Source organism: Bufo gargarizans, chromosome 1 (assembly GCF_014858855.1).
Source record: "Bufo gargarizans isolate SCDJY-AF-19 chromosome 1, ASM1485885v1, whole genome shotgun sequence".
Taxonomy (NCBI): Eukaryota; Metazoa; Chordata; class Amphibia; order Anura; family Bufonidae; genus Bufo; species Bufo gargarizans.
In genome coordinates this window covers 75,455,292-75,482,393 of record NC_058080.1, presented here as the reverse complement: position 1 = coordinate 75,482,393, position 27,102 = coordinate 75,455,292, and the positions used below count along the sequence as shown (strand labels likewise).

At 43.6% G+C, this 27,102-nt stretch overlaps 1 protein-coding gene across 3 annotated transcripts in view; it reads left to right on the top strand.

The window, feature by feature from the left end:
• The window catches only part of RAB28 (RAB28, member RAS oncogene family), a 152,691-nt gene that overhangs the window by 111,932 nt on the left and 13,657 nt on the right, over nt 1-27,102 (top strand). For all 3 annotated transcript variants that reach the window (XM_044296454.1, XM_044296444.1, XM_044296465.1), the window contains exons 5-6: nt 17,689-17,792; nt 25,429-25,506. In XM_044296454.1, coding sequence (XP_044152389.1) covers nt 17,689-17,792; nt 25,429-25,506 — 182 coding nt within the window. The remainder of the gene's footprint in view (nt 1-17,688; nt 17,793-25,428; nt 25,507-27,102) is intronic.

Below are 27,102 nucleotides of genomic sequence, written 5' to 3'. Positions count from 1 at the left end.
CCTATCACAGCTCAGAGGCCATGTCCTTTCTACTGCAGCTCCCTCCCTATCACAGCTCAGAGGCCATGTCCTTTCTGCTGCAGCTCTCCCTATCACAGCTCAGAGGCCATGTCCTTTCTACTGCAGCTCCCTCCCTATCACAGCTCAGAGGCCATGTCCTTTCTACTGCAGCTCCCTCCCTATCACAGCTCAGAGGCTATGTCCTTTCTACTGCAGCTCCCTCCCTATCACAGATCAGAGGCCATGTCCTTTCTGCTGCAGCTCCCTCCCTATCACATCTCAGAGGACATGTCCTTTCTACTGCAGTTCTCCCTATCACATCTCAGAGGCCATGTCCTTTCTACTGCAGCTCTCCCTATCACAGCTCAGAGGCCATGTCCTTTGTGCTGCAGCTCTCCCTATCACAGCTCAGAGGCCATGTCCTTTCTGCTGCAGCTCTCCCTATCACAGCTCAGAGGCCATGTCCTTTGTGCTGCAGCTCCCTCCCTATCACAGCTCAGAGGCCATGTCCTTTCTTCTGCAGTTCTCCCTATCACAGCTCAGAGGCCATGTCCTTTCGACTGCAGCTTTCCCTATCACAGCTCAGAGGCCATGTCCTTTCTACTGCAGCTCCCTCCCTATCACAGCTCAGAGGCCATGTCCTTTCTTCTGCAGCTCCCTCCCTATCACAGCTCAGAGGCCATGTCCTTTCTGCTGCAGCTCTCCCTATCACAGCTCAGAGGCCATGTCCTTTGTGCTGCAGCTCCCTCCCTATCACAGCTCAGTGGCCATGTCCTTTCTACTGCAGCTCCCTCCCTATCACAGCTCAGAGGCCATGTCCTTTCTGCTGCAGCTCCCTCCCTATCACAGCTCAGAGGCCATGTCCTTTGTGCTGCAGCTCTCCCTATAACAGGTCAGAGGCCATGTCCTTTGTGCTGCAGCTCTCCCTATAACAGGTCAGAGGCCATGTCCTTTCTACTGCAGTTCTCCCTATCACAGCTCAGAGGCCATGTCCTTTCGACTGCAGCTTTCCCTATCACAGCTCAGAGGCCATGTCCTTTCTGCTGCAGCTCTCCCTATCACAGCTCAGAGGCCATGTCCTTTCTTCTGCAGCTCCCTCCCTATCACAGCTCAGAGGCCATGTCCTTTCTACTGCAGCTCTCCCTATCACAGCTCAGAGGCCATGTCCTTTCTACTGCAGCTTTCCCTATCACAGCTCAGAGGCCATGTCCTTTCTACTGCAGCTTTCCCTATCACAGCTCAGAGGCCATGTCCTTTCTGCTGAAGCTCTCTCCCTATCACAGCTCAGAGGCTATGTCCTTTCTACTGCAGCTCCCTCCCTATCACAGATCAGAGGCCATGTCCTTTCTGCTGCAGCTCCCTCCCTATCACATCTCAGAGGCCATGTCCTTTCTACTGCAGCTCCCTCCCTATCACAGCTCAGAGGCCATGTCCTTTCTACTGCAGCTCCCTCCCTATCACAGCTCAGAGGCCATGTCCTTTCTGCTGCAGCTCTCCCTATCACAGCTCAGAGGCCATGTCCTTTCTACTGCAGCTCCCTCCCTATCACAGCTCAGAGGCCATGTCCTTTCTGCGGCAGCTCCCTCCCTATCACAGCTCAGAGGCCATGTCCTTTCTGCGGCAGCTCCCTCCCTATCACAGCTCAGAGGCCATGTCCTTTCTACTGCAGCTTTCCCTATCACAGCTCAGAGGCCATGTCCTTTCTACTGCAGCTTTCCCTATCACAGCTCAGAGGCCATGTCCTTTCTACTGCAGCTTTCCCTATCACAGCTCAGAGGCCATGTCCTTTCTGCTGAAGCTCTCTCCCTATCACAGCTCAGAGGCCATGTCCTTTCTACTGCAGCTCCCTCCCTATCACAGCTCAGAGGCTATGTCCTTTCTACTGCAGCTCCCTCCCTATCACAGCTCAGAGGCCATGTCCTTTCTGCGGCAGCTCCCTCCCTATCACAGCTCAGAGGCCATGTCCTTTCTACTGCAGCTTTCCCTATCACAGCTCAGAGGCCATGTCCTTTCTACTGCAGCTTTCCCTATCACAGCTCAGAGGCCATGTCCTTTCTACTGCAGCTTTCCCTATCACAGCTCAGAGGCCATGTCCTTTCTGCTGAAGCTCTCTCCCTATCACAGCTCAGAGGCCATGTCCTTTCTACTGCAGCTCCCTCCCTATCACAGCTCAGAGGCCATGTCCTTTCTGCGGCAGCTCTCCCTATCACATCTCAGAGGCTATGTCCTTTCTACTGCAGCTCCCTCCCTATCACAGCTCAGAGGCCATGTCCTTTCTGCTGCAGCTCTCCCTATCACAGCTCAGAGGCCATGTCCTTTCTGCTGCAGCTCCCTCCCTATCACAGCTCAGAGGCCATGTCCTTTCTGCTGCAGCTCTCCCTATCACAGCTCAGAGGCCATGTCCTTTCTGCTGCAGCTCCCTCCCTATCACAGCTCAGAGGCCATGTCCTTTCTGCTGCAGCTCTCCCTATCACAGCTCAGAGGCCATGTCCTTTCTGCTGCAGCTCTCCCTATCACAGCTCAGAGGCCATGTCCTTTCTGCTGCAGCCCCCTCCCTGTAGCTGTCTTAGCTTCTAACAGTAGATGCTGCTGGTGGCATTTTGGAGCTGGGCATGTGCTGCTTAAAAAAATATATTTTTTGTGGAACCACCCCTTTAAGAAAGCACATTGGTAGGAAGGTGGATTGTGCACCGAACGTATCTAAATGTGGGCAACCATTTTCACATGCAGGCCAGATCCGGGTGCCCCGCGTCCTATGTGTTACGGTGTCATTGTAAGGAGGCGTCAGATCGCAGAGAACATGGCAGCTACAACATAAACACACGTTCCTGATCAAATTAATGCATTTCATCTGTCTGCAGCTTATGACAATCTGTCATGCTATCTATCTGAGCGGGGGCATAAACAGTTTATTTTGTGTTTGGACTAACTTCCTGGAGGTAGTTAATGTGACACGCAGTTTGTCTAAAATGAGGAAAACCAGATCAACCCTCAAGATGTTTCCTTGATAACCGAAAAAATAGTGTCAGAGATCTGCGCTGAAAACACATTTCTAGAATATTTCCAGCTTGTCTCAGAAAACAATGAATATTTAAGAAACCTTGGCCAAGACTTGCAAGTTTTATTAGTACTTTTCCCCTTTGTTGACTAGAAGTAATGTTCTTTGTTAGAAACGGTTTCTTCTAGCCAATTAACTTGAAGAGTATCGTTGATTGCAATTGTCTGTATTATGTATGTACCGCGCCATGGAAAGAATGACGCTTTAATAATAAATGGTAGGCCTGCACAATATATCGCAATAAATCGCCATATCGCAACCGCCAATTGGCCGACCTAAAAATGCTGCAATTGTATTACCGTATTTTTCGCTTTATAAGACAAACTTTTTTCCCCCAAAAGTGGGGGGGAAACGGCAGTGCGCCTTATAAAGCGATGGTTGACTTTTTACGTGGCTGACACGGATGTATCGCCGGCCGCTATGCTGCACAGCGCGGCCGGCGATACATCAGTTACAGTTCGGGGGAGGGAGGAGGGGCTGGAGGCAAGTCGTTATTTTAATGAACAAATATTCTTCTATTTATTCTATTTTATTTATCCGTTCTGTGCAGCGCTAGTAAGAAAATGGCAAGTTTTGTATTTTGTACTTTTGCAGTAATGCAAATATGTTATTTAATTTAGTAAAAGATGTTTTATTTAGAAAAACACTGTGCATTTCAGTTCTTGAGTTAATCATAACTACATGTCAGCATTATCAGTAATTTCTGTGCTTTTGCCTTGAAAATCCAAGCAAATAGACCTCTAGCAAAATATCGCATCGCATACCGTTATCGCAATTTTTAGGGCCCTAATCTCAATCGCACAAAATTCCCATATCGTGCAGCCCTAATAAATAGTAATAATTGATCCACCTAGGTTCAGCTGGTAACTTTCAATAAAAAAAAAAAGTATTTTATGAGAGTATGTACTATGTGAATTACCAAACATGGGGGGGATTTATTAATCCCTTTACGCTTGAAAAGTGGCGTTAAAAAGTTGCAGGTGCAGCTTTTTAACTACGACTTAAAAAAAATAATGATTTGCATCTCTGCTTTTTCGCTGTCCTAGTCAGGATGGGGAAGGGGGCACAGCGACAAATTTATCTTCCTTTACGCCAGTATTCTGGTGTAACTGAAGCCTGAAATCTACGGCCGCTCAGAGCTGCTGTAGGTTTCTGGTTAGACGCACGGACTGCAGGAGGATGCGCCTGGTCATACGACGCATCCTCCGACAGCGCAGGGGCACAGAAAGCACCAGTCTTGATAAATCTCCCCTATAGTGTTATACCACAAATATATGGGGGGAGATTTATCAAGACTGTCGCTTTCTGTGCCTGTCTTGATATCCCTTGCGCTGCTGAAGGATGCTCCTAATTTGTGACACGGTGCCCGCCTCGTCATAGATTAGGCGCATCTTCCTGTAGTTCGTGCATCTAACCAGAAACCTACAGAGATTTCTGGCTTCATTTACAAGGGGACAAAAGGGGAGATTGACAAAAAAAAATGTAAGTCGCTGTTAAAAAGTAGCACCTGCAACTTTTCAGGCGTAAAGGGAATGAAAAACCCTTGGGGCTCATTTACTAAAAATGAGCAATAATGTTAAAAAGCTCGCCGGCGACAAATTTATTAAAAGGCACAGTAGAAACCTGTTAATAAATTAGTCTCATCTGAAACTGCTTTAGAAAGTGAAACTCGCACCTGCCGTTCCCTGGAATGGATTTCAGTTCTACCGTATTTGACGCCAGTTTTCTTGCTTTAAGTTATGGTAAATATGTCGGGCAGTGGGGGCCTCTCCCCTTCCACTAAGCCTCACCCGCCTAAAAATCTTTCAAGAGCAGGCAGAGAATGAAAACAAGTTGCAAAGTGGCATTTACGGAGAAATTCAAGAATTTTGTATGCCAGAAAACTGCCATGTACAGCCTTTGTAAATGACTCTGGGACTTATCCAATGAAATGTATTTGACGTATTCTCAGGATATGTCATTAGTATCAGATCTGCAGGGGTGCGACACCTGAGACCACCAACAGTCCGCTGTTAGAAGAGGCCTTGAACGCTGCAGCCTCTTCCTAGGCCATTGACATCACTGTACATTGGTCACATGGCCTAGTTGCAGTTCAGCCCCATTTAGTCAATGAGGCTGAGCTGCAATACCAAGCACTGCCACTATATGATGTACGGCGCTATCCTTGGAAAGCTGCTGGGAGCCTGCATCGCTCATCAGAGCTCCGGTGACCACAGCAACAACCTGAAACAGCTTAATCGGTGGGGGTGCCGGGACTTGGACCCCCGCCGATGTGATAATGAAGACCCATCCTCTGGATAAGTCATCATTCTCTATTCCAGGATAACCCCTACAGGTACGTCACGGTGATTGAGGTAATGTATGGCGCAGGCAGCTGCAGTGAGCCCGCTCCAAAAGCGCCAGGTATCATAGAGCAGGTACCGGCTGCAATGATGGGGAATAGAAATCCTGCCGAACCCCGCATTTAACCCCTGATCTCAGCACCTATGAGGCAAGGCGGAAGGTTGCGGCTCCCTCTGCCTTCCGATCGGAGCCCCCGGCTGTGAAATCGCGGGGCTCCAATCGCTTACCATGGCAGCCTAGTCTCTTGTGAAGCCTTCCAGTCCTGCTGTGTGAACAAAGCACAGCGCAGCAGGGAGAGGGTAAGAGCCTATTCACCCTGATAGAGCTCTATTAGGGTGAATAGGACACGGGATCAAAGGGGGCTAATACATGTAGTTATTAAATAATAAGTTTACAAATAAAAAAAAATAATTAAATCACCCCTTTCCCATTTTACATATAAAAATATATTAACAATAAAAAAAATAAACATATCTGGTATTGCCGCGTCCGAAAATGTCTGAACAACTAAAATATAATTTTTTTTAATAAAAAACACGATTCGAAACAGAGGCATGGAACCCCACGGAAGCATTACGGAGTGCTTCCGTGGGGTTTCTCTCCGTGCCTCCGCACCTCAAGAAAAATAGAACATGTTCTATTTTTTTTGCGGTGCGGACGGATCACTGGATGCGTTGAAGACCGCAAATTGCGGCCCCCGATGCACAGAACGGCCAAACAACGGTTGTGTAAATGAGCCCTAAGGACAAGCAAACTGAACACAGAAGAAGAAAATGTATCAAAAATTGTGTCTTTTTGAGGTGCATTTTATATTTGACAGTTTTTGTTATTTGCCATTAACCATGACGAATAGCCTCCATCAGTGTTACAGTATTTTTGGTGCATTTTTATTTTTTTTGTATATTAATACACGTGCATATATCTCATTAGGAAAGTAGAGTGACACAAAGTTCTCCAAATCGATTCCAAAGATGAAAATGATTTTAAACTTGTTCTGGTTTAATTTCTTGAATCTTTAAAGACTGTCCTTCAAAGACCCTACAAATGAAAAGATGAATAAAAAAAATGTTAAAAAACATTTAACCAGCAAAAAAGTCCATGCAGTTCTTGGTGTATCTGATTATTGAGACTCCTTGGAGGCGAGCGCTACACCAGGATTGTCGTAAAGAAATTGCTGTATCCTTGGTCCTTCAAATTCTAACCCCTGTGTATTTTTAGAAGAGAAAATATGTACATAATTTTAAGCACATGTAAATCAAATTAATAAATTATTAGTGCATTTTGCTTGTCATTTCTGTGTGGGCTAATCATGATAGGTCATTATTTAAGCATTATGTAATTTCACAAGTTGTATGAACAGCTGCAAGTACTTTTGTGGGGAGCGATTTGGTCCTACAAATCATAGCAGTATACACTCTATTCCACAGCAGTGTTTTTATAACGTTATTTTTTTGCGAGTATAAAATGTATATAATTTTAGTTTAGCATACAAATAGGCTTTAAACACATGCACGTGTGCTGGGGGGAGCGAACCAGGCAGTTTATTTGCGCCGGGTCCAAGGACTTGTTTTCATTAGACTCAGCATTTCAGATTTATTCATTTCATATGTAAAGGTGGCCTTTTTAGCAACCGTTGTAGCTCCACCATCAGATATTGGATACAACAACTTGAAGTCCTTCCACTTCTTGCAACTAAAATTTGTCCAAGTTTTAAATGTAGAAAATGAAACTCTGACATCATATAGTACAAGAACAATCTCTTTCTAACAAAGCTAGAACCAGCCCTGTACCTCACATGATCCAGAGATATCAACATTCACTTCTTCAAATGCTCTGCTAGATTTATTTCAAGCTGGCAGCTCAGGGGATGTGTCCTTTCTACTGCAGCTCTTTCCCTATCACAGCTCAGGGGATGTGTCCTTTCTACTGCAGCTCTTTCCCTATCACAGCTCAGGGGATATGTCCTTTCTACTGCAGCTCTTTCCCTATCACAGCTCAGGGGATATGTCCTTTCTCCTACAGCTCTCTCCCTATTACAGATCAGTGGGTCTTCCCTTTCTGCTGCAGTTCTCTCCCTATCACAGCTCAGGGGATATGTCCTTTCTGCTACAGCTCTCTCCCTATTACAGATCAGTGGGTCTTGCCTTTCTGCTGCAGCTCTGTCCCTATCACAGCTCAGGGGATATGTCCTTTCTACTGCAGCTCTTTCCCTATCACAGCTCAGGGGATATGTCCTTTCTGCTGCAGCTCTCTTCCTATCGCAACTCAGGGAATATGTCCTTTCTACTGCAGCTATCTCCCTATCACAGCTCAGGGGATATGTCCTTTCTCCTACAGCTCTCTCCCTATTACAGATCAGTGGGTCTTCCCTTTCTGCTGCAGTTCTCTCCCTATCACAGCTCAGGGGATATGTCCTTTCTGCTGCAGCTCTTTCCCTATCACAGCTCGGGGGGATATGTCCTTTCTGCTTCAGCTCTCTCCCTATCACAGCTCAGGGGATATGTCCTTTCTACTGCAGCTCTCTCCCTATCACAGCTCAGGGGATATGTCCTTTCTGCTGCAGCTCTTTCCCTATCACAGCTCGGGGGGATATGTCCTTTCTGCTTCAGCTCTCTCCCTATCACAGCTCAGGGGATATGTCCTTTCTACTGCAGCTCTCTCCCTATCACAGCTCAGGGGATATGTCCTTTCTGCTGCAGCTCTCTCCCTATCACAGCTCAGGGGATATGTCCTTTCTGCTTCAGCTCTTTCCCTATCACAGCTCAGGGGATATGTCCTTTCTGCTGCAGCTCCCTCCCTATCACAGCTCAGAGGCCATGTCCTTTCTGCTGCAGCTCTCTCCCTATCACAGCTCAGGGGATATGTCCTTTCTGCTACAGCTCTCTCCCTATTACAGCTCAGTGGGTGTTCCCTTTCTGCTGCAGCTCCCTCCCTATCACAGCTCAGGGGATATGTCCTTTCTGCTGCAGCTCTTTCCCTATCACAGCTCGGGGGATATGTCCTTTCTGCTTCAGCTCTCTCCCTATCACAGCTCAGGGGATATGTCCTTTCTGCTGCAGCTCTCTCCCTATCACAGCTCAGGGGATATGTCCTTTCTGCTGCAGCTCTCGCCCTATCACAGCTCAGGGGATATGTCTTTTCTGCTGCAGCTCTCTCCCTATCACAGCTCAGGGGATATGTCCTTTCTGCTACAGCTCTCTCCCTATTACAGCTCAGTGGGTGTTCCCTTTCTGCTGCAGCTCCTCCCTATCACAGCTCAGGGGATATGTCCTTTCTGCTGCAGCTCTCTCCCTACACCCTCACATCCTCGTGGGCTGCAGTTCTCTCCCTGTGACTGTCACGGCTTCTAAGAGTAGATGCAGGTGGTTGCAGTTGAAGGATAGAACTGAGCATGTGCGTCCACCTCAGTAGTGAGACAGAGAACTAAGGAAAAGAAAAAAACAGCAGGTGGCGCTATACAGATACATTTTATTGAATAACTCCATGGCTATATTACATTTATAATTACATGCAGTTACAAAAGTATTCAGATGCAGGTGCTGGTTTTAGTGGGACAACTCCTTTAAGATTAAGTAAGGTGGCGTTCTTATTCTGTTTGCCAGCCAAGAACAGTGTGGTTTCATGGAATGCCCCCCCCCCCCCCCACCTAACCTTCATGAGCAGTCTGATTGGCAGTCTGCAAAAGGAAAAAACGGGGGCAGGGTTGTCATGGGACAATATCTTTTAATTAATCAGTGGTTAAGCTGAAGTGGTTTCTTTAAAAAATAAATAAAAATTATGTACAGTACTGGAAGTATCAGATTCTGACCTTTTAAGAAATGGTCGCTAGATATGTGTAAATATTCTTAATCTGAACCTGTCGGCGCCAAATATACAAAGGCTCCTTATTTCTAATAACTGCAATGTCTTGGAATACCCACATGCAACACTTCATCTCATAGTGAAATCTTCTGCGGAGGGTCTGACCTCTTAGATGAACAAAAGTTTTATTTTAGGGGGTAGAAAATTTGAATAACCAAGGATCATATCTACAGCTCATATGCATACATAGCCATCCATATCCACAGATGGGCATCACCCATGGATCCAATGAATGTAAACAATCTGTGCTGTTCAGGTAATGGCATTCCCTAGAGATCTGCTTCCGTAAACCCAGCAAAGAAGTTTTATTTCAGAATTCAGATCAGTTGAAGAACTTTAAAAGTTTCCCAGTTATATAACCTGCCTGAAAACTCAACTAAATCCTCAAAAACGTTTGGTGTTTTGGTACCGAAAAAGCCCTTAGACGCAGCTAGGATGCGTTCCCAAGTGCGATTAATCACGCAGCGGAACATTAATGAGCAGTGGCAGCATTCGGGTAATTTGGATACATTTGGCTGCCAGTCATTCAGTTTGACTCTAAAGGCTTTGCTTATGTTTTGCTAAGCAAAGGTTAAGGAGAGAAAATGAATTAAGTAGAGCCGATACGCCAGTAATTACGTGTCAATCACAGCGGCTTTGTGAAGAGTTCACGATTGCCGGCATCAAAAGGCGAACGAGTTCATTTCATTATGCGACTACTTTCTGGAAGGCAGAAAAGATTTTTATTGGTATTTGTATCAGATCTGACAGTATAGGTTCCATTGTAGATTATAAGCGCCTTTAATATATTTTGTGCTTTTTATTTATTTATTTTGAGCATTTATATTTTATTTTAGATGTTGAAAATAATAATCAAAAAGCACTGAAAATAATAAAAAGCTCTTGCATTATTTGCTGCATTTTATGTAGATCTGTAGACCAGTGTAGACCAGTGTGTCTCCGATATAACGGTATAGATGGGAAAGTTTATTCTTATAGAGTTTGTGAATACTTGCGGGATGTCAGCCAGATGTAGCTATCTCCATATTCTTGCTCATCAAAAAAAAAAAAAAAAAAAAAAACATACATAATTTTTGGGTGACTCATCAAGTTATTAGAAATTCAGTTATTTCAGCTAATTGTATGTGTTAAAACCGATATAACTGATTTTACCAATTTTCTTCTTTTTTGTATTTGAGACAGAATGGATAAGTGATTTTTTTAAATTTATTTTTGGTAAGAAGATAGACCTTTTGCTTCTTGGATAATATAAATTGTGGTATTTTTTTCCAATGTTAAATATATATATATATATATATATATATAGTTATTTTGGCAGTTCTCGGCCATTTCCTAAATAGGCTGTGTACAGAATCTTCGCCGCCTTACGCTCCGTCTTTATGAGACTGTTTATGACACAAATCAATGCAGGACGCGTACTTTGCGCATATATGTCAAATGTTAATCCGGCTTGTTTTTAAAAGGAAAAATGATGTGCGCAATTCTAATAATTCAGCTTTGTCTATTAGGAATGCCAATTCCATTTGGCTTAATGTAAGCATCTGCCCTTACAGCAAAGATTTATTGCCTTTGCTTTATCTTATCTGAAAGTTTTACTAATGGTTTCCACTCTAGGGACTAACAATCCAATAGATGCTTATATAACACGTTTGTTTTCTGTTTAAATAGAACATTTATTCTTATTTTAATGGTTAAAAGAACATTATATTCTTCAAATTATTGTAAAATCGTAAAAGGTCACTCATTTTTCTTAATAACATTTACGTAATGTACATAATAATAATTGTGCTTGGCAAAAAATACTCAATTTCACCTTTCCCTGTGGACATGTTTTATTGTGTAATGTTTTGTAGATTTAAAGGGGTTTTCTCAGGTCAGCAAATAGCATTTATTATGTAGAGGAAGTTAATACAAGGCACTTACTGATGTATTGTTATTATCCTGTTAGGCTACTTTCACACTAGCGGGGCTCAGCAAAAGCGCTACCGTTATTGATAATACAACCATGAACGGATCCGGTTGTATTATCTTTAAATGAACCTGTCACCGAGATTTTGGGTATAAAGCTGAGGACATCCGCAATACCCAGTCCCCATAGCTCTGTGTGCTACATATGCAAATTAACCTGAGATGAGTCCTGTCTCTGACTCATCTCAGGGTAATTTGCATATGTATCAAATTGTTTATTTTACACAATAAAAGCACACAGAGCTATGGGAACTGGGTATTGCGGATGTGCTAGCGGCCATCTAGCAACTCATGTCCTCAGCTCTATACACAAAATCCCGGTGACAGGTTACCTTTAACATTGCCAAGACGGATTCGTCATGAACTCCATTGAAAGTCAATGGGGGACGGATCCGTTTTCTATTGTGTCAGAGAAAACTGACCCGTCCCCATTGACTTGCTTTGGGGGCCATGCCGGATCCATCTTGCTCCGCATCCCAGGACGAAAGCAAACTACAACATGTTGCTGTTTGCTCTCCGGTATGGGAACACAACTAAATGGAACGGAATGCATTTTGGAGCACTCTGTTCTGTTCAGTTACGTTTTGTTCCCATTGACAATGAATTGGGACAAAACTGAAGAGTTTTTTTCCGATATTGAGCCCCTATGACGGATCTCAATACTGGAAGTAAAACGCTAGTGTGAAAGTAGCCTTAGGCTCCATTCACACGGAATTGCGGACCCATTCATTTCTATGGGGCTGCACGACGTGCGGCAGAATCTGGAAATGCGGATCGCCTGGCCATCTAAATGTGTCGCCGATCATGAGATGAACAACCTAAACGCTCGTACATTGGGTGATCCTGTTGCTCATGCAGGCACCACCGATCATGGCTTCCGAGCAGCAGAACATGCTGTCTGAACAGCGATCTGCTGCTCAGAAGCCATGAAGTGATGGCCCAGCACTTGGGCAGTGTCTGCTTCAGGGGTGAGCACATTTTTAGCACATTAACTACTTTTTGACTAATGTAAAAAATGAAAATCAGGCATCATACAGTTCATGGCAATCTCTTTCTAACAAAGCTAGAACCAGCCCTGCACCTCACATGGATCCAGAGATCTCCACATACATTGCTCTGCTAGATTTATATCAAGCTGACAGCTCTGGGGGAGTGTCTTTTCTGCTGCAGGTCAGGGGGCGTGTCTCAGCTCTGCCTATCACAGCTCAGGAGGCAATTGAAGGTTGAAACTGAGCATGTGCGACCTTCTCAGTGAGCAGGTCAAAGAAATAAGGAAAAAGAACAACCAGCGGGTGGAGCTGTACAGATACATTTTACTGAGTAAGGGTCAATTCACACGTCCGCAACTTGGGTCCGGATCCATTCCGCAATTTTGCGGAACGGGTGCGGACCCATTCATTTTCAATGGGGCCGGAACTGATGCGAACAGCAATTTTATTCCCGAAAAAAAAGGACATGTCCTATTCTTGTCCGCAACTGCATTTCCTATTATAGTGCCGCTGATATGTGGATCGAAATTCGCGGACCGCAAAACACTTGCAGATGTGTGAATGGACCTTTACTCGGTGGCCATGCAATTACAAAGTATTCAGATCCAGGTTTGACCCCTTTAAGCCTGACCCCCCAAATGATCTACTGACTACTGACCACCAACGAACTGCCCCTTCTACTCCCCTAAAGAGCAAAAAAAAAAAATGCATCGCATTCAAACAGCAAACTGCTGGGAGCAATGCAAAAGTTTCTTTTTCTGTTCCTATTGAGTCCAGTGTTTCTTAGGGCTGGTCAACCACACATGCTCCCGTGACAAGACAGATGCACCCCAATAATTGTCACCGCCATTATTTATGGATATGGATGGTAAATGTTGAATAATGCAGTTTTTAGTTGTCATATATCAGAGCCTGTCAGTGAATTTCTGTAGCATTTTTTTTTATTTATTTTTTGCAATACCTTTACACGAGGCTGGGCGATTGCTGCTGTGCTAGAAGACGCCCAGCATGTTGCCGTAAAGCCTTATTAGCTCATTTACCCAGTGAAGTATGGCTGGAATGACTTTGCAAGAACAACACACATCTCCTGAGTATACAAATGAAAGACCTCCAATATCATTTTTAAATAAAGGTTTTTATGGAGTAAGTGAACATTTTAGTTGATAATCAAATGACACCATTATGCAGACTTACTAGATTTGCAAATTTACAGGTTTTTACAAGCCAGTTGGGTCCCTTCCTCAGGAAATCAGTTTAAGTTTTTTTTTTTTTCTTCCTTGTATTTACTCAAAGAACCCGCTTGTCCTTAAATGCTTGTGAATATATTTGCCCTATAATTTGACGGCATTGAATCAACACCATTATAGAAACTGCAATGCAATAAAAAGGGAAACTGTTCAGTGTAGCTTCCAGTCACCCCGGGATCAGATTTGGAGAAATTGGAATGCGTACAATAAAACCTGTACACGGCTCAAATGCTATGCCCTTTCCTATGAAACCTGGCATTGTTTGTTAGGTTTGGCTCGCCTTCCAGTGGGTATTTAATAGTAAAAACTAAATAATATACCTCACACTTAAATTATGCATTTTCTGTTTAAGTACAACTTTTTTTGCGCATAGGCTTATGGGATTAACATTTGCCCTTCGAAATAAAGTACGTCGACTGCTTACACAGCATTTCCTACATTCTGCCTACGTGTCGCTTGGTAAATTTACACTAAAAAAGCTGTTACATGAACTCGCTGTCTGTGAGGCAGTGGTAAAAGCACGCAGAAAAAAATTGGGAACCGAAATGTGAAAAAAAAACACTTTATAGATATAAATTTTGGTTTACTAAAAGAATATTAATATACTTATTATTTAAATTGTATGTCTCACCTTTCAACAAAAATTTGAGTAATACATTGCATTATCTTGTGTGGATCCTGAATTTTTTTTATTATTATTTTTTATTTAAAGGGGTATTCCAGGCTCCTGATCCTCAGGTTAGGTCACTAATATCCGGTCAGTGAGTGTCCGACACTACACACCCCCACAATCAGCTTTCCGGCTAGCACTTAGAATGGAGCAGGAAGCACAGCTCCGTTCAAAGTGTAGTGGCCACGCTGGGTTACTGCAGCTTAGATCCCGGGAAAATGAGTTGGAACTTAACTGTCATAGTCCGGCGCGGCCTCTTGTATACTTGAAATATCACGTTAAATGGATTGATTTGAGGGCTATAGAAATATACTGGTGTGAGGGTGCTCTGCTGGTTCCCTAACTCCCACTGCTAATCCTACACATGTGTGGCCAAGAAAACAGGGACTAAAGATATTTTTTGGGGATCTGTGGCTAGCACCCTGCTGTTGTACCCCACTAATTAGCAATTTTTGTCATATGAAATGGGTTTTTCATAAATGTTAGTAAAGCTACTGTCCAGTCAGGAGCTCCGATTATATATGCAGGTCATTACCTACAGGGAATGATTACCTGGTATATAGTTTTCTTCGATCTTCCTTCTTTTTAGATCTTCTCTATTAAGGTAGAGCTGGATCTGTGACCACAATTTGGCTACAGAAATAAACAGCATGTGGCCGGCATCTTCACCTTGAAAATGTATTTCAGCCCCATGGATACATAGAAACAGGCAACTTTTTGGCTAGTTCCAAGCCTTACTCAAGGCTTGTCTATGTATTGACGGGGCTTAAATAAATTTGCAAGGTGAAGATGCTGGCCACATGTTGTTTATTTCTATATATTGAGCGGTGAGGAACCTGACTGCTGGGAGCTACGCATCTGACGACCAAACCTGGGACGGTGGTGCTGTCTCCATACATTGTTCTGGTCTACACAATTTGGCTACAGTGCGTCTGGGACACACCTCCTGTTGGTCCTGTTTGGTTCATCTTGCTGCTCTCGCCCTCCTCTCTGCAGCTATGCCTCCTCTGGTTGGCTGCCATGTAGAAGCACAAAGTCTTTTACAGGCTCACCAGGAAGCCAGTGTATAGAGAGTTGATTCTGTTATAGCAAGGGCAGAATAATTTTAAAATTCTGATTACTAAACCAACAGTGGAAAAAACAAACCATAATTTTCAGGTAACAGCCACACATATCCTGAGGGGAAATAGACTTGGGAAGGCTGGAGGGTCGAAGTCCTTCTTAAATGCACACACAAAACACTTTCCCAAATAGCTGCTATTTATAGTGGCTTGTTTTCTCTAAGGCAGTGTTTCCCAACCAGTGTGCCTCCAGCTGTTGCAAAACTACAACTCCCAGCATGCCTAGACAGCCTTTGGCTGTCTGGGCATGCTGGGAGTTGTAGTTTTGCAACAGCTGGAGGCACACTGGTTGGGAAACACTGCTCTAAGGGAATGAAAATGGCAGCTGCCTTATTAGCACACACAAAACCTGACCTAGTAACACAGCTGGACTGGTTACTTCATAGCAGTTAGCTGAAGAGCTGTCTCAGCTCTCCTCGCTGTTCTTGCCGTCATGAATTCTGACTTTACATACAGCTGAGGATGTTGCTAATGCACAGCAGTGTTTGTATGCACTCTGCTACATTCCCAGATCCATACAGCAGTCTGTCTTGTCCGTCTTCTCTGTATATTAACAACTGTAAGTAAGGTCATAATTCATGACAGTAAGAGTAGCGAGGAGAGCTGAGACCGCTCTTTAGCTAACTGCTTTGAAGTAACCCGTCCAACTGTGTTATTAGGACTATTAGGATGTGTTTTGTGTGTGCTAATAGGGCAGCACCCATTTTATTTTGATTTGATTGAACTTTACTGTCATTACACATGTACAAATACAGGGTAACGAAATGCAGTTTGCATCTAATCATAAGTCCAAAGAGCAGCAAGTGCAATAAAAACATGTTATTTGCAGATAAGGGTAGTATAGAAGGTGGGAATAGTTATGTACAGATTATGTACAAATAAGTTAAATATACAGGTGTTTATATTGCTATACAGAGCAAATATACAGATGTGCTGATGCGTACATATATACAGATGTGCTGATGTATACATATATACAGATGGACTGTTCTATATTGCTATACAAACGGGCAAATATACAGATGTACTATGAACAAGTATCCCAACTATAGCAAGTGTCCCAAACTATAGCAGTAACCAATGTGAACTTACAGTGAATGTTGAGAATGAATGACAGTCATGGTCATGGTCATTGGAAGGATGGAGAGGAGGAGGAGGAGTATAGAGGGTTAGGTGAGTGTGGATGGGAAGGTTCCACGGGGGACTGAGTTCAGTAGGGTGACAGCTGTGGGGAAGAAGCTGTTCCTGAACCTACTGGTTTTAGTCTGAAGGGTCCTGTAGAGCCTTCTGGAGGGGAGGAGCTGGAAGAGTTTATTGGCAGGATGAGAGGAGTCCCTAAGAATGATGAGTGCCCGACGTAGACATCTCTTTTTGTGAACATCCTCAATATTAGGAAGTGGAGTCTCTGTGATGCGTTGGGCGGTTTTCACCACCCACTGCAATGCCTTGCGGTCAGGATGCGCTCTATCGCACAGCGGTAGAAGTTACCCAGTATGTCAGCAGACAGGTGGTTTTTCTTCTCTGTCCTCAAGAAAATGTTATTTCCCCTGATGCTTGCCCCCTAGAGAAAATGAGCCATTATAAATAGTGAAAGCTATTTTGGAATATGTTTATAATGAAGTAATATTTTAAGTATTTTCTATAAATTCCCAGAGAACCCCTTTAAGCTTAAAGATTCTATGAACTTGTGTTACAGGTTGTCTCACAACCACTTGACTTCCTGTCTGGGTGACCACTATTTAAATACGTGTAGGTCTGTCTACACAAGTGGTTACGGTTCCTCTCCTGCGGAGCGTTTTGTAAGTAAAGACGATTGAGTGAGAAATGCTCTTGGTCAAGCCTCCAGACATCTGATGGACTTGTAGGACCTGCAGTACCGAGTGCTTTGTGCGCAGTATAATAGATTGTCCTTAATGCTTGTAGACAATGGTGCAGGACAATATAGACATCTGGCCTGACAGTCCCACTGTTAATTTAGTTTTATGTCCACATATATTTATACTGCACCTGCTTCCACTTTTATTGCCTGGTCATTTAATTCATCACAAGTGAAGCCTTTATGTACTGAGATTTGCACATTTTATATGGAGACTGTCAATTTCGGCCAACCATATACCTGCATTTTATTTTATTTTTGCATTCAGATCAAAGAGTTTTAACATTGTGTGTCAAATGTATCTCACAGATGTATGGACCTACGTGTGAACAACTAGGAATGAACAGGATACGGTGTTTTTTTATGACTGTTAATGTATAAAACTGCAGAAGACTGCTTGTTAATTTCCTGCTTTGGCCGCGCATGAAAGTATCAAGATATGGCCTAATGTAGGAGGATTGGCATAATTTATTGCTTTACAATTTCTGCTATGTTTGAGTGTATATCATGTATGTGTACATGCCCGAGTGTTTATTCTGCATATTTATTTTTTAGTTGACTTGGAGCACATGCGAACAGTAAAAGCAGATAAACACCAGAGATTTTGCCAAGAAAATGGACTTGGAAGTTTTTTCGTGTCTGCCAAGACTGGAGATTCTGTAAGTGAATACGTAGCTGTTAAACATCTGCAATGCCATAGCTACACGTCAGAAGATTTAATTGGTCAGGGGTCACCCAAATGCTAGGACTAATGACCCTGTTATGTGGGTGAATGCACAGGCAATTATCAGGAACGAGAACTGTTCATCCCTGATAATTGCTTGATCCTTAATACGAGGGGAAAGCTGCATTCTCATGAAGCAACCATCCCCTCTGTATTGGAACAAGCTATTGCCACTGTGATTGTTCGTCCACATACGGACACCTCACGACACAGGGTGCTGGCAAACAATTATTTTATGTGCTGCATAAAATATGTGATCACCAATGAATGAGTTGTCAGTTCGTTGGGTGATCAGCGGCACATGAACACAGGGCAATTATCATACAAACACTTGTTCCCAATTATTGCTGTGATCCTCAGCCCATGTACAAGATTCTCTTTAACAAGCAGAAGCCAAGCCCTGGCCACCTTTAGCTCAGATTTCTTTGGCTTTCCGAGGAGAAAATCCACAGTCCTCAATCAGAGCCTGAAAAGGAGATCAGGGCACAGTGCGCTCATTCGTGAGCTTCAGTCCCTTTTTTCCTAATGATTGGTATGGATCTCAGGTCCTGAACCCCCACCAATAAACTTCTGACATGCCATAGTGTGATAGGAGTCAATGATTTATTATATGTAGATGCTGATTGAGTCAGTTGATCATTACGAGGTCAGGCACAGTACATCCTTAATAATGATCTGATATGATACTTGTCTGGTTACTTGAAATTCTATAAAACCAATGCTTTCCTAGGCTCAACACTTCTGCTGTATGTCAGCCATAAAGGCCTTCTCTATCAGATCTCAGATACTTGAAGAAATGTCCCTATTCTATGTATAGTTTTCTTCCGGTGCTAACAGTAAAGATGCTTTAAAAGTATAGTTCAGAATTTTATTTCTAGTGTATTCTGAACCCAACGAGATTATTGTGCTTACACAAAGAGGGTTGGCCACCTTTTGTGGGGGGTTTTGGCACCGTCTCCGCAGGCTGACTTGCAAAGAGAAGTATACTTTACTGCTTCCTGCCACTTGCTTGGGTTCCCCGCTCTCAACATCTGCTTTGATGCTGCTGCAACCTATAGCTGGCCACTGCCTCCCTTGCGCCATGTAACCAATTGACAATTGGAGCAGGTCACAGCCGCAGCCAGCCATTTGCTGCAGCAGCATCAACCCGGATATTAACTGCAGGGGACTCGAGTGAGGAAACCGAGGCTGGGGAGTGAAGAAGATGAGACCCAGTGGCATGGGGCAGGTAAGTATGCTTCCCTGTGCATGTCTGCCCAGGAGGGAGAGTTTGCAAAAAAAAATAAAATAAAAAATGGTGGCCAACCACTTTATTCTTTAAATATCATGTGGCCAAAGGTAACATTTGGGGTTTATAGGTATGGTAATAAAATGCTAATAAAACATGTTTATTGGGTTGTGCACTTAAAATGAATGCCAGGATGATCAGCCATACCAGCGTTTGCTAAATGGACAGAAATTGAAAAGTCATCACTGGCCACTGCTCATCTAATTTCTCTGATGGTGCTAACTAGAGAGATTTGGAGAACCTGCGCAAAGACATTTCCTTCACCTTCATGTTCTCCAATGTCCTCTTGCTTATTCCATCCTCATTACAAGTGTATGTTTGTGCTGTTCAGAAATAGTTTGTTCCATTTTGCAGATATTGTTGACCTTAGATCTAGAATGATCCTACAGTTTAAAGAGTTACCAACTAAATTTGGTGTACATTTCACTACCTTCAAATGAAGCACTGTTATCAGCCTCATATAGCATTTAAACGCCTTTGCAGGGCTCATCACCTCCGCAATTTACAATACTTTGACCAACCAACAGTTTGATCAAAAGCTTAGGCATTTTTTTTATAATGGAAATAATTTTTGGAAGAAACCTTGCCTGACGCAATGTGAAGACTCATCTGGAGAACATGTTTTCCAGGATATCTACTGTACAAGTATTTCTTCTAGGGAGTGTTATAAAGTGGGTATGGATCTGCTATGTCACTTACAGAGTTGGCTTGAAGCTACTTCTAAGGGCGTTGTCCAGTTGACCTTCTGGTCTTCACCCTTAAACCCCTGTGCAAGGATCTTCAGGACAACTACCAAGCCAGTACCTCTTGGAGTAGTCTCTGTTTAAGTTACTACTGACCCAGCGGAGTCAAGAGACACCATTGTGGAGCACTGAGTAATCAAGCAAAAAGTAGGCAGGGACATGCCGAAGTCTCGGTAGGCAGAGCTCGTGTGATCTGGCAGAGGTCAGGACAGGTAGTACATGGCAGGGCTTTGCAGGAAACTAGCATACTAGAACATATATTACGCAAGCACCCTTCTATAGGGAAAAGTGCCTTTGAGGAATGTGGAATTATGATCCAATGCCAGCCATTATCTAAGTCCAGCCATTTGCTGTGAGATAGAGGGAGTGAACTCTGCAGGGGTCCTGGCTTCAAGCAGGCCACATGCGTACAATTCACACCTCACTCAGCCAGAACGGAGGCCAACTCATCCTACAGGAAAACCCCCCCTTTAGGGGGTCTCCGCTATCATCCAGATCACTGAAATCTATCAGACATCATGGAACCAGGGATTTATAAGGAATTATGAATTGCCGTCTATCACAGGCATAAACCAGTTATATATCTGCGACCCTGGGGCCAAAATGGACATGCCCCTGGTTGTAGTTTGGGGGTCGGGTGCTGGGATGGGGAGATACAGAGATCTCATAGCAGAAACCTAATAACGGCGCCATGTTTGGTCTCCACCTGTAGCCGGAACCCAGGTGGACCCGTTTCTCCCAGAACCTGACCTTCCGGTCTGGAGCTATGGGCCCTAATGGGTTTTGTCGGTCTTTGGCTACCAGGGCTAGGGAGGGGAGTGGCCGACTACAAGTGAAAAGGCCCATGCAGGCCAGAGGCCAGGGTCTTACTCTGAAGGGGGTCACATTGAGTACTGTGTTTGGAGGGACCGTGGACAAACTGCTGACATCACTGCCCCCATGTGACTACAGCCAAGCATTACAGCACTCCAGAAATTATCGTAACCCAAAGGACTATTCATCCATCTGGTAACTGTTTAATTCTGTTGTATCATACCACCTGTATTTGCACATCTGACCACTGTATATATTCTCTGTGTGTATCGTATATTGTCTAGTGCGCCCTTAAGGCATTTAAATATATAATTTAATCTTGTGCTGTTCTTGTATTTTGGTCCACGAATTCCATCGTCCGTGCTTCAGCATGGTTATATGCTACTGCGGGGTGGTTTCTCACCCTATATAATCCCGTTAGCGGACCGGGCTTATATCAAATGAGGAACTGGTGGCAGTCTACCGGGCTGAGAAAGCTCTGTTTCACTGGGGCAGTGAAAAGGCTTGTCAGGGTTGTGAGCGAGTGTGGAGTTACGCTGGAGGACGCGTGGACCACCGTCTCTCACCCGCCTGGCTCTCTGTGCCCGCGTGAACAGGAGGCGTCTGTGTAAACTGTATCAAGCTGACCTTACGTGCTCCCAGGGAGGGTGTAACGTCACGTCTTGAAAATCAGTGACTAAACCGTATCGTGAGCTTGATGTATTTGACGTCAGGCGGGGCCGCGAGCGAGGTGCTGTATTCGTCACAGTGCCTTAAAGGGAATCTGTCATCAGTTTTATGGTGCCCCAGCTAAGGGCAAAATATACTAGCGACAGGTCTCCTTAGCAAAATGCTGAGTCACATTCTTTAATTGACCCAGCAGTTTTGCCAAAATTTTGTATTGAACAGCTCCAGTGCATGCCAGTAAGTCCCCATATTCATGAGCTCCCGATTCTTCCCGCCCACCTACTGCTGATTCATATGTAAAAAAAAAAAAAGTTAATCAGAGGCAGGTGGGCATGGAGAGCAATGAACTCATGAATATGGGGACTTATTGGACCGCGCTGGAGCTGAATTGAGTGCAGCATTAAACTGGTGACAAATTAGGGTGCATGCACACTGGCTCTTTAAAGGGAACCCGTCATCAACTTTATGCGGCCCATACTGACGGCAGCATAAGGTACAGACAGGTGAGTTGATTTCAGCAGTCTGTCTTTTTAAAAGTTGAAAGTAAGTGGTTGCCGAAAACCAACATCACAATCATTGCAGACTGGGCCTGGAAAAGAGTCACATCCACCTGAGAAGAGTCATGGTTATTCATGAATTCCTGCTCTCCTGCCCACCTGCTGATGATGGACGTCTTCTACCTAGTTTTCTCCCTTTCTCTCTAGGAAAGAACTGCCAATCATGCAGATGGATGGGAGAGCAGGAGATTATAATAACCAGGACTCTTCTCAGGTAGATTTGACTCTTTTCAAGGCCTGGGCTGCAATGATTATGATGCTGGTTTTCGGCAACCACTTACTTTTAGCTCATGAGTGACACACCGCTGAAATCAGCATTTCTGTCACTAATTTATGCTGCCCTCAGTGAGGTTAGCATAAAGTTGATGACAGGTTCCCTTTAAGACCCGAATGGCAGTGAGAGTCATTGGTGGCAAAATGCAGGCCATAGCCTGCATGGGGTGGACTAGCAGGGCTACTCCAGCAGCCTGGTAGGAAAGAGGGACACTGGTGGGTTCAAGCCCCTGAAATCCAGAAGCAAGGGTACAGGTGAGCAGAGCATCGGCAGGTATGGACCCCCAGCATGACAGGGAGAACCAGTAAAAGGCACTTACTGTATGGTGGTATCACACCCTGGAGTTGTTTAATATTCTTAAATGGGTTGTGTCATCACAAGCATTGGTGGCATATCTCTAGAACAGAGCCCAGAGTGGCGCACTTGGCTATTTTCGGCAGTCCCATAGAAATTAATGGGAATCGCGGCAGCCGCTCCATAAATGTCTAGGAGTCTGGCGGAAAATGTTGAGTCAGTGCTATTTTAAGGGCTCTGTTCTAAAAATAGGTGAGGGTCCTAGAGATATGCCACCAATGCTTCAGATGACACATCCTGTTTAACCCAGATATCCCTATGCCATGGTGGAGATGTGGAGCGCCCAGAGAATCCCATTTTCATCTCTTCTTGGAATAATCTTTAGTCATTTTGGTCTCAAGTCAAATTTCTCATTTTCGGACTTGAAAATCCCACCGGCTTATCTGCTCAATATCCCCTCACTCTGATGGTGAAAATGTGCATTAGATTATTCCTCTCTATTTTAACAGCTGCCAGATGCCTAATAGCTCAGCATTGGAAACGGACACCTCCGATATCTATCCTTGAACTGTATACAAGGATTAAAGACATAAGAAACGTAAAGTCCTTAACAGCCATGCTTCAGGACAAAGTAGATAAGTTCATGGGATACCCTCAGAATTGTTCACCATTTATAGACCTGTAGTCTTACCTTTAGGGTGTTCATTTTGTGTCTGGTCTGGTATAAACCTCCCTATGGTTTGTCTCCATCCTGTATGCAGCACTTCCTGTTCCTTTATCCAACCAAACCCATGATGCACTTCTCCTTCCTCTGCCACAGCTCCAGCCCCGCCCCTAACAACATCCAGCTGCTTATAGCTCCTCCCACCCATCTAGTTACATAAACACTCCCCTATCACTGCCCCTGTTGGTGCTTTGCCCATGGACACAACATCACAGGAAGGAAGAAAGAGCGGCATGGACATGGTCATGTGACCACAGCCCAGAACGGAGGATAGGAGCAATAAAGGGAACAAATACAATACACAATTACAGCTGCCTTCATAATTAATTGTTTTATGGATACCATGCCATAGAGGGAAGCTATGCTGCTAGCATGAGAACATAGCCTGAGATAGTGCATTCACGCTAGCATCCTGGCTATAGATGGGCATTATTGACCAGTTTAAAATGTATTGAACCACATTTCTTAATGGTACAGGACCTCTGGATTTAAATGTTTTGTTATTATTTTTGCTAATTCGAGTCAGCCACTGAAACATATTGTTTTTATTTTCTAATCTATTTTAATTTTCTGATTATACAGTAGGTTTTTTAAGTTCTATTTTCACTATATGATTGTGGGATCAGCCATCTTTCCTCGGCTACGGTTCTGTTAGTAGAAGTTCAGTGCTGTGCGTTACAGCATCCACATGGAGCATAGCATCCTGTACATGGGAGATGACGTATTGGGTGACATTTAGTAAGTGTGGCATTTCACACCCAAGGTTTAAACCAAAGTAGGGGTTGGAGTAAGATATGCCAAATGTATGAAATGGTCCTCATTTCTTAATTGCTAAATTTGTCTATGAGCTAGAAATTGAAATCTATTCATGCTATGAGCCCAAATTATGGTAAGGGGTCATTCAGACAGCCGTATGCTGTCCGGAAATATGTGGGTCCGTTTTTTGGCAGATTAGATGCTGTCCCATCTACTTCTCTGGGGCCCCTTTCTTCCATTTCACAGCTCCGCTAAACAAATGAAACATGTTCTATACTTGTCAGTGAAAATCAGGTCGTGGCCCCATTGAAGTCTATGGGTCCGCAAAAATACGGAATTCAATCCGTTTCTTTGCGGACATGCTGAACTTTCCGAAAAAAAATAAAATAAACAGATCCGGACAGCATACGGCCGTCTGAATGAGCCCAAAATCTGTTGTTTGCGTCTCACATTCTTAATCCCTCCCATTTTTCTGGCAGCTTTACAGGAGTGGGGAGAAAAGTAAACATTTACACATTTTTGCAATACCGGTAATTCTGCCCGTGATGATAATTAGATGACTACTGAGAAGCGATCTCCACAGAACAAGCAGTGTCAGCCTGCCATAAGGCTGCAAGATTTCGGGATTTTTTTTTTTAATATAGTTACTTAAAAAAAAAAAAATCACCAAAACTTTTAACGCTCTAACGACCAGTGACATAATCATATGGTGCAAGGGGCATATGTTGTATAACTCCAATCCTGGCCTTTTAACCCCTCAGATTCTGCATTCAGTACAGTGGGAGGTAGCTCTGTCCCTCAATCTCCCTTCGCTCTCACAACACAATTCCTTGTTATTACGGCAGCTGGGGGCCTAGTTCAGGACCCCAGGCCTACCATTTCGGTATTTGTAATAGGATAACAGTAAAATCTGAATACACTGCAATACAGAAGTATTCAATAGACAACTTGTTCTGCAAACAAAGGTCATATGTCAAAGAAAAAAAAGCTCTTAAAAAGCGGGAATGAAAAAGTGACCAGAAGAGCATGAAAGTCTAGCTGAAGACCTAGTGGACATGTTCCTTACTCACTTGCCACCTCTTAGTTCAGTCTTGACCCTCGTTTTTCCAGCTCACTTTTATTGTACGTGCCGTTCTTTTTATTGGATTACTCCCGCTAATTCCTCTTGTTCTGACTTGGTGCGGAGCGCTAGTTTCATTGTAAAACAATGAGACAAATGTTCGTTCCATGAAACAAATCTGGTAAATGTATTGGAATTCAATTGCTAAACACAACACTTTTCTGTATTAAAAAGACACCAATTTCAAAGCTGGAGTTATTTTAAGGGCCGTCGAGTCTAAATTCTGGGTTTACATCTCGTCAGTGTTTACAGTCCAGGAAAGGCTTGATTTATTTGAAAGTAACTGGAGGATGTCTGCTTTTAATCATTTAAACTCCCATTTCTTTCCCTTTGTAGGTTTTCCTATGCTTTCAGAGAGTCGCTGCAGAAATCCTTGGAATCAAGTTAAACAAGGCAGAAATGGAACAATCTCAGGTAGCCATGTGCGCTAATGCTGGTGTTGACAACATGGAAAACGGATTTCTTTTTTTTTTATATATATATGGCGGTCGGTTTAAAGGGGTTATCCCATGACTAATGTAAAAGTGACATCATATAGTACATGACAGTCTCTGAAACATATCTAGAACCAGCTTTGTACCTCACATAGATAAGGAGATCTCCCCATTCATTGCTTCAATTGCTCTGCTTGACTTATTTCAAGCTGGAAGCTCAGTGGTCGTGTCCTTTTTGCTGCAGCTGGCTCCTTATCACATCTCAGGGGGGAGTCCTTTCGGCGGCAGCGATCTCCCTGTAACCAGCATCTAACAATAGATATGGCTGGTACAAATAGAACCGAGCATGTGCGGCCACCTATGTGATGGACAGAGAAATAAAGAAAAAGACAAACGGCAGGTGGCACTAAACAGAAGAATGTAATTGTAAACTCGAAAAATTAGAATATCGTGCAAAAGTTCATTTATTTCAGTAATGCAACTTAAAATTAGAATATTGTGAAAAGGTTCAATATTCTAGGCTGAAAGTGTCAGACTCTAGTCAGCTAATTAATCCATACCCCCTGAGCAAAGGGGACCTGAGATTGTGACTTTGGGGTTTCATAAGCTGTAAGCCATAATCATCCAAATTATAACAAATAAAGGCTTGAAATATCTCACTTTGCATGTAATGAGTCTCATATGTTAGTTCCACCTTTTAAGTTGAATTACTGAAATAAATGAACTTTGCACGATATTCTAATTTTTCGAGTTTCACCTGTGTTTTACTACATGTAAAGGCTGCGACGGTCCAGCATGTGTTTTAGTAATCCTCTTGAATTGCTTGTTATAGTGACATATAAGTGTCTATAAACCACACACATACAGGCTACAGTATGATCCTCAGGAAGGGTGGACACAATTCATCCTTTCCCTTTTTGATGAGAGAAACTAAAGGATTGAATTCATTTCAGAGATTTTTCAAGATGTGGCGAAACCTTCTCATGTGATATAAGGCGCTTATTGCTCCACATTAACACCAGCATATTCTTAGACTAGTTAGCCCAGATTTGGGTATCTAAGGCCTATGGTCTAGGTTTTGTATGTTGTGTTTTTTTTTCAGTATTATCTAGAGTAGGGAGAGCACATGGGTGAAAAACTACTGTACATTTAAAGGGCATCTGTCAGCAGTTTTGTAGCTATGACACTGGCTGACCTGTTACATGGGCACTGGGCAGCTGAAGACATCTGTGTTGGTCGCATGTTCATATGTGCCCGCATTGCTGAGAAAAATTGTTTTATTATATGCAAATGAGCCTCTAGGAGCAATGGGGGTGTTGCCATTACACCTAGAGTTTCCTCTTTTTTTGCAACTGCTGTGCCCTCTGCATTTGGATTGACAGGTCCAGGTGTGATGTTTTCACTGCCTGTACCAGTCAATTAAAATGCATGGGGCGATGTAACAGCAACACCCCTGTTGCTCCTAGAAGCTCATTTGCATATATCAAAACCTTATTTTTCTCAGCAATGCGGACACATATGAACATGGGACAAACACAGATGTCTTCAGCTGCCAAGTGCACATGTAACAGGTCAG